Source organism: Prionailurus bengalensis, chromosome C2, assembly GCF_016509475.1.
Source record: "Prionailurus bengalensis isolate Pbe53 chromosome C2, Fcat_Pben_1.1_paternal_pri, whole genome shotgun sequence".
NCBI lineage: Eukaryota > Metazoa > Chordata > Mammalia > Carnivora > Felidae > Prionailurus > Prionailurus bengalensis.
Genome location: NC_057350.1, coordinates 69,826,454 through 69,841,475, shown reverse-complemented (window position 1 = coordinate 69,841,475; position 15,022 = coordinate 69,826,454). Strand labels below are relative to the sequence as shown.

Sequence of the window (15,022 nt, the reverse complement as noted above, 5' to 3'; positions counted from 1 at the left end):
CTCCTGGTTTCATTGATTTGTTCTGGTTTTGGGGGTTTTTTTCCAGTTTCTTTATCACTTACTTCTACTCTATTCTTTATTATTTCCCTTCTTTTGCTGGCTTTAGGATTCATTTTGTTGTTGTTGTTGTTGTTTTTAGCTCCTTTAGGTGTAAGATTAGGTTGTTTATTTGAGAATTTTCTTGCTTCTTGAGGTAGGCCTGTATTGCTATATACTTCCCTCTTATGACCACTTTTGCTGCATCCCAAAGGTTTTAGACCATCATGTTTTCATTTTCATTTGTTTCCATGTATTTTTTATTTCTTCTTTAATTTCCTGCTTGACCCATTCATTCTTTAGTAGCATGTTGTTTAACCTCCTTATATTTGTGGTCTTCCCAAGTTTTTTCTTGTGGTTGACTTCAAGTTTCATAGCATTGTGGTCAGAAAATATGCATGGTATGATCTCAATCTTTTTGTACTTGTTGAAGCCTGATTTGTGACCTAGTATGTGATCTATTCTGGAGACTGACCCATGTGCACTCAAAAAGAATGTGTATTCTGCTGCTTTAGGATGAAATATTCTGAATATATCTGTTAAATCAGTCTGGTCTGGTGTCTTTCAAAGCCATTGTTTCCTTGTTGATTTTCTTCTTAGATGATCTGTTCATTGGTGTAAGTGGGGTGTTAAAGTCCCTTACTATTATTGTATTACTATCAATGAGTTCCTTTATGTTTGTTATTAATTGTTTTATATGTTTGGGTTCTCTCAATTTGGGGGCATAAATATTTATAATTGTTAGATCTTGTTGGATAGTCCCCTTTATCATGATATAGTGCCCTTCTTCATCTCTTGTTACAGTCTTTGTTTTAAAATCTAGTTGGTCTGGTAGAAGTATTGCTACTCCAGCTTATTTTAATGTCCATTTGCATGATAGATCTTTCTCCATCCCCTCACTTTCAATCTGCAGGTGTCTTTAGGTCTAAAATGAGTCTCTTGTAGGCAGCATATAGATGTGTCTTTTTTTTTTTTTTTTTAGTCCATTCTGACACTCTATGTCTTGATTAGAACATTTAGTCCATTTACATTCAGAGTAATTATTGATAGATATGTATTTAGTGCCATTTTATTGCTTGTTTTATCATTGTTTCTAGAGATTTTCTGTTCCTTTCTAGTCTTTGTCACTTTTGATCTGTCCTTCCCACTCAAAGAAGCCCCTTCAATATTTTTGCAGGACTGGTTTAGTGTTCATGAACTCCTTTAGTTTTTGTTTGTCTGGGAAACTCATTCTATTCTGAATGACAACCTTGCTGGATAGAGTATTCTTTCTTGGCTGCAGATTTTTCCCATTCAGCATGTAGAATATATCATGCCACTCCCTTCTGGCTTGCCAAGGGAGTGATCTGTGGAGAGATCTACAGCTAACCTTATGGGTCTTCCCTTGTAAGTTAGGGACTTTTTTGTCCTACTGGTTTTAGATTTTTTTCTTTATCACTATATTTTGCAAATTTAAATATAATATGTCTTGGTGTTGGCCTGCTTTTGTTGATTTTGTTAGCAGTTCTCTCTAACTCCTGGATTTGGATGTCTGTTTCCTTCCTCAGATTAGGGAAGTTTTCAGCTATTATTTCCTCAAATAAACTTTCTTTCCCCTTTTCTCTCTCTTTTTCTTCTGGGACTCCTACGATGCAAATGTTACTACATTTAATGGAGTCACTGAGTTCCCCAAGTCTACTCTCCTGATTCATCATTCTTCGTTCTTTTGTTCAGCTTCATTGTTTTCCATAATTCTTTTTTTTTTTAAGTTTTTATTTATTTGTTTGAGGGAGAACGTGGGTGTGCAAGCAGGAAAGGGGCAGAGAAAGGAAGAGACAGAATCCCAAGCTGACAGCATGGAGCCTGATGTGGGGCTCAAACTCACGAACCATGAGATCGTGACCTGAGCCCAGATCAAGAGTCGGATGCTTAACTGACTGAGCCACCCAGGCAGCCCAATTATTTTCCATAATTCTATCTGCTGTATCACTTATTCATCCTTCCATCCTTGTGGTCATTACATCCAGGTTGTTTCGAATCTCAGTTATTGCATTTTTCATATCTGTCTGATTGTTTTTTAACTCTTATTTCTGTAGTAAGGGTTTCCCTGATATCTTCCATGCTGTTCTCAAGCCCAGGGAGTATCCTTATGACTGTTATTTTAAAATCTCCATCAGTCTTATTACTTATATCTGTTTCAATTAGATTTCTAGCCATGACCATTTCTTGTTATTTCTTTTGGGATGAATTCCTCCATCTTGGCATTTTGTCTAGGTCTCTGTCTTCTTCTGTGTGTTAGAAAAGCCTGTTGTGTTTCCTGCTCCTGAGAGTAATGACTTTATGAAGAGGTTATATAGTATGTAGGGCCTGGTGCTTCAGGGAGTGCCTTGGTGTGTGCTACATGCACTCCACTAATGTGTTTTGGCTGCTCTATCCCTTAGGTCAGTCCTCTGCTGAGGTTCTCCTTACCTGCAGTGGGCAGTGCTTTGACCTTGGCTAGACTGTGGTCAGTTTTATCTAGGTGTCTGGCCTCCTTCTTAAATGAGACTTGATTCTACTTCCACTAGAACTGATGCTTTGCAGAACTCTATGGTCAGTAGACCTGATGTGTGCAGGGGTTTGTGCTGGTGTTCTTGGGGAAGGGCCTACTGCACTGGTCCTTAAACTTGCCTGAGAAAAGCAGTACAAACAGAGCACAGGAGGACAGGTCTTCGTGTAAGCAGATTAAGCAACCAGTGTTGGTGCTGTGCTTTTTTTTTTTTGAAGTTGGTTTATGCCTATGGGTAGAGGAAAGAAATGGCTCCAGCCAGCTCCTTTGTCCTGGAGAGGGTACTCAGTGCTTGGTGCTCTCAGAGAAGCACTCCCAGAAGAGTGAGTGATTTCCCCTTGTACCTCTCAGGTGTTTTTCAGATCACTGTTTTCACACTGCTTGTCTGTAGTTTGCTTGCCTGTCTGGGGCAGCACAGTGCACTTTGGTCTCTATCCCAGCCAAACCTGCTGACTTTTAAAATTCCAAACTTCAAGGAAGTGCTGTGGAGGGGGGCCTGCACTGGTCTTCAGGGTGAGAGTCTTGCCTCGCTGGGGGTGATGCAGATTTGACTGAGAAGGGCAGTTGTGCCGGAGCTCAGGGGCATGGGATTTGGAGCAGGCTAACCAGCCGGTATCCAGGTTAGCTTCCCTCAGCAGGTGTCTGTACCTTTGCTGAGGGCAAGGGAGAGAAATGGCACCCACCAGCTCTTTTGTCCCGGGAGAAGCAACGTCACCTCTCACAGATGTGCTCCAAGAAGTAGGAACCGTCTCTCCCAATGCGCCTTAGGCGATCCCCAGATCATGCCATTTGCCCCGGGGTTGCTTGCCTGCCTTCTTTCCAGGAGTAGGGCAGCCCCCTCAGGTCTCTCTTCCCAGCCAAGCTGGTAGACCTCTAAAACTCCAGTCTTTGTGCCCCACTGATTGCAAAAACTCATGAAAATCAGCCCGTCTCGTTTTCCCAGCCAATGCTTTGTGAAAGTGTTCTCCTTGTATGTAAGGGCTCCTTTGCTTCCATAGCACCCATGATCTGTTTCTCCCCCAAACCATGTCTCTGCACTTCTTACCTTCCTCCATGTGACCTCTTTTCTCCCTCCAGTTGTACAGTTTGTTCTGTCAGTCCTCAGGTCAATTTCTTGTGTATTCAGAATGATTTGATAGTTACTCAGCTATGTTCGAGGGATAAGGCAGGCCTAGGGTCCTCCTGCTATGCTGCCATCTTAGCTCCCCCTTCCAGTAAAACCTGTAGTGCGCATTTTTCTGTATCAAAATACATAGATTCTGTTTAAGAACTATTTGAATATTCTGCTTATGTTGCTTCTAGCATTATGCATTTGAAGTCCTCTGATGATAGCTATCTAGGTATTTTCCCAGTGCAAACAGTGGTACAGTGAAAATCTTGTACGTGTGTCTTTGTGCACATGTGTGAGCATTTTGTAGATAATAGCTGTAGAATTAATGAGTCAGTCGAATTTTGACAGATATTGCCAAATTGTGCTTATGGATCCTAAAGCTTAAAATATTAGGAAAAAGAAAAAAACTGCTCTTAACAAGGAGAAGATTAGAACAATTTGTTTCTTTGTTTTTTTATTCTTGGGATCTTTTCCTAAGTTTGACAAAACTCAGATGACACAAAGGAAAAGACTGATAAGATTTGTTCTCAGAATTTTTTGTCATTTTCTGCATGGCAAAATTGTAAACACATTCAAAGTGCATTAATAAAATGGAGACAATTTTTTCATAATACATGATATAACAAAGGCTTAATTTTCTTAATATATAAATAGCTCTTACAAAGCAATAAGAAAAATACGAGTACCCAACAGAACACACACTTCATAAAAGTGTTCATCTTCACCAAAGTAATCTTGGAAAAAGTCACTCTGATTCCACTATGAATAAACAGTGGGGGTGGAGATATGTGGGAGAGAGGGGCAAAGAGGGAAATGAGGAGATTGGTAGTTGCCATTCTAAATAGCTTATATCTTTTTAGTCTCTGACCATTTGCCTTATTTTCTTGAAAGCATTTATCGCTATTTATGATTACTTGTTTGTTATCAGCTCTTTGAGAGCACCAGCTGTGTCTCTGCTATTCACTACTGTATGTCCAAGTTCTAATTCCGTGCCTCACACATAGTAAGTCTTCACTCAAGGCTGTATTTATTAAATGAATGGTGCCGTATACTTTTACAGAGATTAAAAAGAATGTGATAAATCTATATGCTAATTACATATTAATCTTATGGGAGAAAAAGTGTTATTCATCTCTGTTTAAATATATATGTTATATGCACAAGTGTTTTTCCAGAAAGATACCAAAGTTAATTGTGGTTGCCTTTGGGAGGAGAGTGGAGGTGGGGTGGGGAGGGAGATTCTTCACTGAGAATAATTTGGTAATTGGTATTTCGTCGTGTTTGAATTCTTTTTACTTTGTGCATGTATTATTTTTTCATTAACGAAGGTAAAAAAAAAAAAAATCTTAATGCCCAAAATATCAGTTGGAGAAGAAAGGTATGATCCCTGCATCAAATTTTAGAAATATATTTAATATTTACGTGGAACTGCTCAAACATAATGGTTAAACAAATCAGTAAGTTCCAGATCTTTTCCTTTTTATACACAGATCTTTTTAAATTAGAGAAACAATGATTTGATCTGTTTTGTCTTGCAGTGTTTTCTCTTCAGTCATTGAACAAGTCCCTGCAAAACCAATTACAGGAGTCACTGAAGAGCCAGGAATTACTACAGAATAAAAATGAAGAACTTTTAAAAGTGATTGAAAATCAGAAAGATGAAAACAAAAAATTTGCTGGTATATTTAAAGAGAAAGAGCAAGCTCTACTTGAAAATAAACAGCAATTTGACATTGAGACGACAAGAATAAAAATTGGTATGTATTTGAACTATAGTTGTGGTCACATTTTTTAAAAAGGAAAAGGAAACTGAAATTTTATTGTGGTTTCAGAATTGGAGGAAGCCTTAGTCAATGTGAAAAGCTCCCGGTTTAAGTTAGAAGCTGCTGAAAAGGAAAATCAAATATTGGGAATAACATTACGTCAGCGTGACGCTGAGGTGACCCGACTGAGAGAATTAACAAGGTAATGTTGATTTCATTTGAATAACATGCCTCTTGCCAGATTACTTATGACTTCAAAAATGATTTTAGGTCTGCTCTCTTTCCCCTTTCTCTCTTGTCAATGTTTTTGCTAATTTCTAATGATGTTTTCTTCTGCTCCAATTAGGTTTAGAAATGCCAAACCTGGCTCAATGCTTTTCTAAACCATGTGATTCCAAGAAAAGGGCTCTTGTAAAGAGCTTCAGCTTATTATATGTACATAAGCTGAAGACTCACTTAGCAAATTGTTAAGAGCCCTCTGGTTCTGACGCCAGAGAGACCTGAATGGAATCCCATTTCTACCCTGTGCTAGCTGTATGGCTTTAACCAAGTTATTTAACCTCTATAAACCTCCGCTTTAACGTGGAGCATGATTAGGGTTGATGGGAACACTAAGAAATAACTCACATGAAGCACTGAGCACAGTAAGCCCTCATGCCAGATGATCTTGGGAAAGTCATGTAGCCTCTGTGAGCCTCAGTTATTTCATCAGTGAAGTGAGGGAGTCAGCAGCAACCCCTAAGAGCCCTTTGTTCCCTAATATGTCTTTTCTCAAATCAATAAAATCACTGCACTCAATTTTTACCTGATAGGTACTTTAAAAGTACAATTTTCTCTTGAGACATTTGTTAAGAATTGGATTTCCAACTACTTACTTAAATCCTAGAGAAGTCTGTTATTTTAGGCCTGAATATCATTAGATCTGACCATACACTTGAATGATACTGGAAGTTCATAGTTCAGATATAAAATAATTTTGAATATAAAATAATCTCCTTCGTATTTCAAATGAGAAGATCCATTTTGAATGACACACTTAGGAAAATAGATGAAATAGTAATGTATCTATAATACTTAATCTATTTAATTTTATAAATATATTTGAAATGATTCTATATAAGCTATGTGAACATAGAAATACTGTTTTTTTTCCACATTCATATTTCATTCAAATATTTATTGAACAATAGGGAAAAACAAGACACTTGTGTATCCATGTAGTGTTATAATTAATTAGGCTCTAGTGAGAGTTTCTAAAATGTTGGCTTATACCACTCTTATTCAAAGTAAAAGTGAAAGAATGTCCCCCTTATGAAAGCCTTTATAAAGTCTCCAAAGAAAAGCATCTCCTCTTTTTTGAGGACTACTTTTGGGATGAAAACTCTGTTATTATCAAGTATTTATGGTAAAAGAAGCCAGTCACAAAAGACCACATATTGTATTATTCCACTTAATATGAAGTGTTCAGAATAGGCAAACCCATGGAGACAAAAAATAGATTGATGGTTGCCAAGGGCTGAGAGAAAAGGGGAAGAAGGAGGAGTGAGTGCTGATGGATACAGAGTTTCTTTTTAGGGTAATGAAAATATTCTGAAATTGGATAGAGGTAATGATTATATAACTGTATGAATATATTAAAAACAACTCAGTTGCACACTTTAAAGGGGTGAATTTTATAGTAAATTATATAACAAAATTTATTTTTAATTTTTGTAATGTTTATTTTTATTTATTTATTTATTTATTTATTTATTTATTTATTTATTTATTTTTGAGAGAGAGAGAGAGATCAAGCTGGGGAGGGAGAGAGAGAGAAATCCCAAGTAGGCTCCGCGCTGTCAGCACAAGGCCCGACTCAGGGCTCAAACTCAGGAACTGTGAGATCATGACCTGAGCCAAAACCAAGAGTCGGACGCTTAACTGACTGAACCACCCAGATGCCCCTCAATAAATGTTTTTTAAAACATACCTATGGCATATAATCCATTTGGAAGAGAAAAATAGGATAGCCACTCAGCATGGTCAGGTTCCATGAGCAGTTGCTTAGGTGTCCCTGGGAGCATCTCCTCATTAAGGGGCGTGGTGTTCAGCCTCTCGCAGAAAGTGCAGCAGAGGATTTAGTGTCCTGAGAAATTGCTTTTCTTCTCAAAATGTTTTTTTTTTTCATACTACTAAATCTAGCTCCTTTATGAGCATGAAATCAGAAACTGGTTTATCTTTTATTAATAGTCTATTTTGATTTTTTTTCCCCGAAGTCTTCTCTCTCTCATATCTATTATTTTGTCTCCTCATCTATGATGGAAAGATTTTAATAAATGCATTTTCATAGATGGGGAAACTGGGACCATACAAGTTAAATATTAATAGAAAGTTAATAAGCAAGGACTAGAACTCACATCTCTTAATCCCTAGCCAGGTTTTCTCTCTTGCACATGGTATGTCCTTAGCTAAAATAGTTTATTCCTGGTAACACTTCCTCGTAACTGCTAGTCTGAGTGAACCTTCGATGTTTTGTTTTGTTTTGTTTTGTTTTGTTTTGTTTTGTTTTGTTTTACCTGAGAGATGTAGGGATGAATGGATGGATTCATTTACTTATTCATTTATTCATCAAACATTTATTGTATATTATATTCCAAATATATATGTGTGAAATACAAAAATATGTAATCATTTTAGTTGCTAAATATCCATGTCATCAAGCTAAAAGCTTATTCTAGTGCTTTGATGATGTATATAGAAAGATACAGCCTTTTTTTTAATTAAAAAAAATTTTTTTAATGTTTTATTTATTTTTGACTGAGAGAGAGACAGAGCATGAGTGGGGGAGGGGCAGAGAGAGAGGGAAACACAGAATCCAAAGCAGGCCCCAGGCTTTGAGCTGACAGCACAGAGCCTGATGCGGGGCTCGAACTCACAGACCGCAAGATCATGACCTGAGCCGAAGTCGGACACTCAACCGACTGAGCCACCCAGGTGCCCCATATACAGCCTTTTTTAAGAATAAACTTGACTGAAGAGGCGCCTGGGTGGCTCAGTCGGTAAAGCATCCCACCTCAGCTCAGGTCATGATCTCTCAGTTCAGGAGTTCGAGCCCCGCGTTGGGCTGTGTGCTGACAGCTTGGAGCCTGGAGCCTGCTTTGGATTCTGTGTCTCCCTCTCTCTCTGCCTGCCTCTCTCTCTCTCTCTCTCTCTCTCTCAAAAATAAACATTAAAAAAATTTTTTTTAAACTTGACTGACTACTATTTAATTTTTAAAAATTTGTACATTTATTTATTTTTGAGAGACAGAGCACAAGTGGGGAAGGGCACACGTGGGGAAGGGGCAGAGAGAGAGGGAGATACAGAATCAGAAGCAGGCTCCAGGCTCCAAGCTGTCAGCACAGAGCCGATATGGGGCTCAAACCCACGAGAACTGTGAGATCATGACCTGAGCCGAAGTCGGACGCTTAACTGACTGAGCTACCCAGTCGCCCTGACTGAATACTATTTAACATAGTGGTCCATTTGTGGAGAAAATTGATAAAAAAGATGTAAGGGCAATTTTCAGAGTAAGTAATAGTTTAATTATTAGAGAAATTAGCATAAATGGAAGCTCAAAGAAATGAAAGGACTTGCCTGCCTTTCACAGCTAGTTGGGGCCCAAGCTGGGACTTGAGCCAAGATGTTAGTTTCCCTCTTGAGCCTTGCTTTCTCTTTTGGAAAGGACAGCTTCTCTTTGAGAAGAGGATGTGGTTTTGAGAGATTCTTCTAACTTTGTACCTGCTCATTCTTTCAAAATAACAGTCTGCCTTTTCACTAGGAATGAAAAAGGATTTGTTTGCAAGTAGAGCCTTTTCTTAACACTCACCCTAACATAGAAGCATAGGAAATGAAAAAGGTTATTACTTCTTGTATATTATCTGCTTTTAGAAGACTGTGTCTGAAATATTAGGTGTAAATGTTTTACACTCTTAAGACTCCAAGATTTTTCCTGTCAGTTTTTTCCATTGTCGTCAAGGACGTTTTCTTCTTACTCTGGGCATAAATCCTGTGTCTTGACTACTAGCTCACCTGTTAGATTAGCGGGTCTCTTTAAATGATTATAGACACATGGTGGGCAAGCTTAAATTAGCACAATGTCTTACAGAGTTTAGTACTACCCCTACATTTTCTGAAGATTCAGTAAGAACTTCAAAATGCCAAGTATACCCATGGATGGTAATTTTTGTTTTGTCAAAACAAAACAAAAAGTTGGTAGTTGAGCTTAATTATATCAAAATTCACCCACGTTGGTGATTTACACTGTGTTTGGTGATACCCTGTGCAATTCAGTTAATTAGGAACGTCTCCAATACTATAGCTGGGCTACTGTGACCACTTTAGTTTTACTTTTGCCAGAGGGTAAAGCGGCACCATCTGACAGCACAGCTAAATCTTCACGTTCAGCTCCCCTCCATCTTCCCTGTAGTCGTACACTGCAGTAAGAAGGATGGATGTTTTTTTGCACATGTTTTAAGTAACCTCTTAAAGATTTCAAAAAATTTCTAAATGCCTTTTTCAGAATGTTGGGGAAGGATAGTGGGACTAGAAGGTACACATAGGAGTTTTAAACAAACACCCTAAACCGTCGCTGTCTCTCCTTTCTGAAACCTTGAATAATTTTGAAATATATCCTTACCACTTTTTCAAAAATTCACTACAACACATGTTACAAAACCATTAAAATGTGAGGAAATTAATAGATTTTCAGTAAATAAGTAGTAAATATTCTAATAGCTTCTAAGAGCACTCTTAGTGCTGATAGTTATTTAAATTAGTATATTTTTATAAGTAGCTGAGAACCTTGAATTTCTTGTAAAAATGTGTCCATTTTCTAAGCATTAAAAATCAGTGTATTTAAATAGTGTCTCCCATATAATAGAAACAAATATATCTACTTTGTAGCTATTCAGGTGCTCGTATTGCTTCCTTTAAATTTTTGACATACTGTCATTTCTTTACTTACAGAGATTTTTCTTTTAGTTTCAGAGATAATGGTGAGTCACATTTTGTTTATAAATCGGATGCTTAATGATTGCTATTAATTTCCAGAGATTAAACTCTTATTAATGTCATTGTCCCTTTCTCCCTTTCTTCATCACTGATTTTGTTCACAGTGAAGATAGCACTTTTCTTTAAGTCAGGAAAGAAACCTCAACATAAGTATTCCTTTTCTAAAAACAAATAAAAATGAAAGTTCCAGTATGTAGTCTGATCGAATTAATTAGTGGATCATTTCAGAATTTTTTTAAAGATATGTTCATACAACATATTTTTTTCTTTTAATAATAGCTCATTGGCTTTTTGAAAAGGCATGAGGAAAAGTGGTAAGAACTATAACCATTTGAAGAGCAGTCAGAACTCAAAGTATGTTTAAGATGACAGTGTAATAAGTAAGCCAGGTTAGAAAAAAATTTATTTTTCCTTCTGTAGGAAAAAACCCACTCATTCTATATCCAGAGATATAATCACTGCTGTTTAATATAGATTTCCTCTTAGTATTTTATTTGGCCGTGTGTGACTGTTTTTACAAAAAAAAAAAAATAGTATTGTATCCATGTTATTTATGGACTGCTCTTTTAAATTTAACCTTATATAATGGACCCAACAAATATTCCTTACAACACAACTATAAATAGCTATGGTACAATTAGAGCATAATTTACCTAAATCATTCTACTCTATTTGAAGATAAAGATACTAAATCCACCTATTTTCTATTATAAATTATATCTTTGCAAGTATATCTTGGGTACAGCCTCTTGGTATATATATATATATATAGGATGAATTCCTAGAAGTGCAAATTAGTGGATCCAAAAATGTGCGATATACAAATATTTAAGTCTTCTGATGGATTGCCAGTTTGCTCTCGGGAAGGGTTATACCAGTGTACGTGTCCCACTGATAGTACCTGCTTCTTCAAGCTTCTCTGACAGTGGGTATTATTCTTATTTTACTATGTTAATTTGATAGGCCTCCTCCAAAATAATCACATTTTCAAAATTTGAATTTCTCTACTTAAAAGTTGAACTTTTAAGATATGCTTACTGGCTACTTTTAATCTTTCAAAATTTCCTGTTAATGTCCTTTGTATCTTTTAAAAAATTGATGTATTTCTTTTCTTATCGATACGTAAGAATATATATATGATTCAATTCAAAAAGTCCAAAAGCTTGATAGAAAATGGCTTTAATAGGTCTGCTAATAAAAGCTGCCATCAAATGAACACCCATATAGCCTGAAGCTGTGCTAATGATAATAAGCACATTACCCTCATATTTTATCTTATTTGATGTTCATTGTAATTCTGAAGTAGATACCTTCACTTTGCAATTGAGGAACTTGAGATTCAGAAAGGTTGAGTGACTTACCCAAGATCACAGCTAGTGATGATAGTATGTGACCCTGAGTGGTTTTTCGTATGCCACACTTCTGGTACCTAGCTGCTGGTCATACCTAATTATACCAGAATTTATCTCTAACTATCCTTTTTTCCCAGTATTGTTCCAGTGTCCTTTGCATATATCTTTTGAATGGAGAGAAATAGCTTAATTACTAACAGAATTCACACCATTTTACAATGTTGCTCAAAAATAAAGCATTTTATACCCTAAGAGAAAAAAATACTGAGCCTCTATTTCTAAATATCATAATATTAGATTTGATACAGACTGAGATCTTTGATTGATTTTATTGTAATGTACTCATTCCAGAGTTCATTCCTTGAATTTTGCTTTTAGTTACTTTTTTTCAATGTTATGAACCAGGTGCTTGCCTCAGATCCTTTCTTTTAAAGAAGCTGTATAAACAAATAAATGAAAGAAACCGGTAAAAAGAATAATTAGTGTACTGAATTCTTCTTAACAGAACTTTACAGAGCAGTATGGCAAAGCTTCTCTCAGATCTTAGTATGGACAGTGCTCGCTCCAAGTCTGGAAATAATCTTACCAAATCACTTTTGAACATTTATGAAAAACAACCCAAGTGTGACCCAATCCCAGCTCACACTTCCATAATGAGCTACCTAAATAAGTTAGAAACAGATCACGCTTTCATACATTCACAGCCACTTTCTACAGTTAACAATGAGGAGAACATAGAACCAGGTAGGCCTTACGAAAATGTTCTGCCCTCCAAAAGCCCTCAGCATGGTAACACAAGGAACAAGGAGGAAGTATCAGCCCCTGGGATCATTCCTACCCTTTCAAAACAGGATTCTGATGAGAGTGAAGTCACAACTTTAATAGACGATGAGTATAATTTGGATAATACAATTTACATTCCATTTGCTAGAAGCACTTCTAAAAAGAAATCACCATTATCTAAGAGATTATCCCCCCAGCCACAGATCACTGTGGCTTCACCGCAGCTGGTCAGCAACAGTGGACTTGTCTCTGAAAAAGAAAATAAATCGTGTACACCCGGAGTTGGTTCCTCTTCCAAAAAGGAAGCAGAAGATACCCCTGAGAAACTTTCCAGAACACCTGATATGGAAGACAAGCAGCTCCTCAAGAAAATAAAGGAAGCCATCTGCAAGATACCTGCCGCCCCTGAGGAGCCACCAGAACTGGCGGCGTGTCATGGCCCCTCTACTTGTCAGAGCGGCAGCATTCAAGTGAAAAGTAGTGCTGTCTCCGATGGTAGCTTTTTTAATTCTGACTTGACGTCTGACTGGAGCATCTCCTCTTTTTCAACGTTCACTTCTCGAGATGAACAAGACTTCCGAAATGGCCTTGCAGCGCTGGATGCCAATATCGCTCGACTCCAGAAGTCCTTAAGGACTGGTCTTCTGGAGAAATGAACTCAGAAGAAAAGGGATTGAGTACCTCTTTTTAAGACTAGAACTTGGCTATAATTGAATGTATACTTTAAATTTCTTTAGCGAAATGGATATTAATTATGTATTATAATTAATTGTATGAATAATAAATTTATTGTTAGAGTATATTGACAGTCTGGAGCTTATACAAACAAGTCATCTTAAGAAATTGACATTTGTTAAGAGAAGACAATTACAGGTAATTGGGAAAGTATCACAAGTAATATTTTTAGTACTTAGCAGTTTGAGGTCTTTTCTAACCCAGCTGGGCTAAGGGTCCAGGTCAGGATTCTCTGGTTGTCCTAAAGAATAATGGGAAGGGAGTCTCTGGGTACAATTTATTGTATTCAAACTAGGCTTTCTTTCCTCTTTCAGGATTCCTGTTTGTTTTTTAATGGCATCGTGTTTTTCTGTGGGATGCTCTGTGCTACAGGCTAGTGTTACGTATAAACATTTCTTTTAAGAGAAAAATGCCAATATCTCCACCTCTTAAAAAACATTGATTGGGCCAAGAAAATATAGATAACATCCTCAGTTAGCGTATGGTTTCTTAAAACTTTGGCACTTTTATTTGTTTTATTCTGAATAGGTGTTTAAGACCTTTTAAAAATAAAGTCAGACTGATAAATGCTAATAGATAAGTCATAGCTTGGGAAATTTGTGTTTTTAAATAAATGCGAAATGTTTATTTGGGTTTTTTTGTCCTTATTATATTTGAACATAAAGGAGTTTTTAAATCTTTCACTGGTTATAATTCTGCGTTTCTGCACTAATAACTCTTTTTCAGCCCATTAGCTGAGAACATTCTCTATTTGTAAATAATATGAATTAAGTTAGTTTCTGCTTCTCTCTACTAGCAGCTCTTAACTATTCAGTATCGGCACCATCTGTGTGAGCAGCACATTTGAGCAATTAGAAGGCTGAGGGTTGTCCTATCACTAATACTTCCTACAGGTCCACTGCCTGGTACCTTTCTACAGAGTGCTTGGGCAGGCTTTAGCATTAAAGTGTTCTGCTGACTGCAGGATCTCTCCCTATTAGTTTTTAAGTGTTGGTGCTGCATCTTCTGGTGGACCCAGATATAATCTCTTTGGCATGTCCAGATTTTATAGAGATTTAAGTCTAAAAATATTAAATGAATCTTCAGTTATTTTCACAGGATTGTCCATGACTATTTTTAGCTTTTCTTCCAGTATTCATAAATTAATCAATTGATGCATTTGGAGGCAATAGGCCACAACTCTAACATATAAGTTCAGAAGTACAGTTCAGAAACATAAAATACAGGAAGGAAGAAAATTGTGTCATCTGCCCACGCCCAAATATTCAATTGTTATTCATATGCAGAAGTAAATTCTTAAGATTATTATATGATAATACAAGAAGAGCATCGAATTTTCCCCTTAAAACAGGATGGGCATTCTTATGTGCAAAGAAAATTATTAAATGCTTCCATAAGTTTCAGTTAATTAGGGTTAGCAATGTGATTGAAAAAGAAGAGACTAGAAAATCCTCTAGAAGCCTTACCAGGAGCTTAGTCTTTATTTAATATAAGACACACATATGGCACAGAAACATGAAAAATTGGGTTAAATTTCAAGGTGGAATAAGATTCTAGCAAAAAGGATGAGATAGACAGTGAGCTTCATAGAAGTTTAGAATACAAGGAAGCCAACAAATGGTCGAGGAAGGCCTAGAAGAAAAGAAACTTCACTTGGATGTTTAAGAACATATAGGATCTGAAT

The 15,022-nt window shown here is 36.8% G+C and overlaps 1 protein-coding gene across 2 annotated transcripts in view; it reads left to right on the top strand.

Moving 5' to 3' along the window:
- Positions 1 to 13,965, top strand: part of CCDC14 (coiled-coil domain containing 14) — a 53,185-nt gene extending 39,220 nt beyond the window's left edge. For both annotated transcript variants that reach the window (XM_043594349.1, XM_043594348.1), the window contains 3 exons: positions 5,213 to 5,431; positions 5,507 to 5,639; positions 12,326 to 13,965. In XM_043594349.1, the coding sequence (XP_043450284.1) occupies positions 5,213 to 5,431; positions 5,507 to 5,639; positions 12,326 to 13,259 (1,286 nt within the window). In that variant the 3' untranslated portion in view covers positions 13,260 to 13,965. The remainder of the gene's footprint in view (positions 1 to 5,212; positions 5,432 to 5,506; positions 5,640 to 12,325) is intronic.
- Positions 13,966 to 15,022: the final 1,057 nt, after the last annotated feature.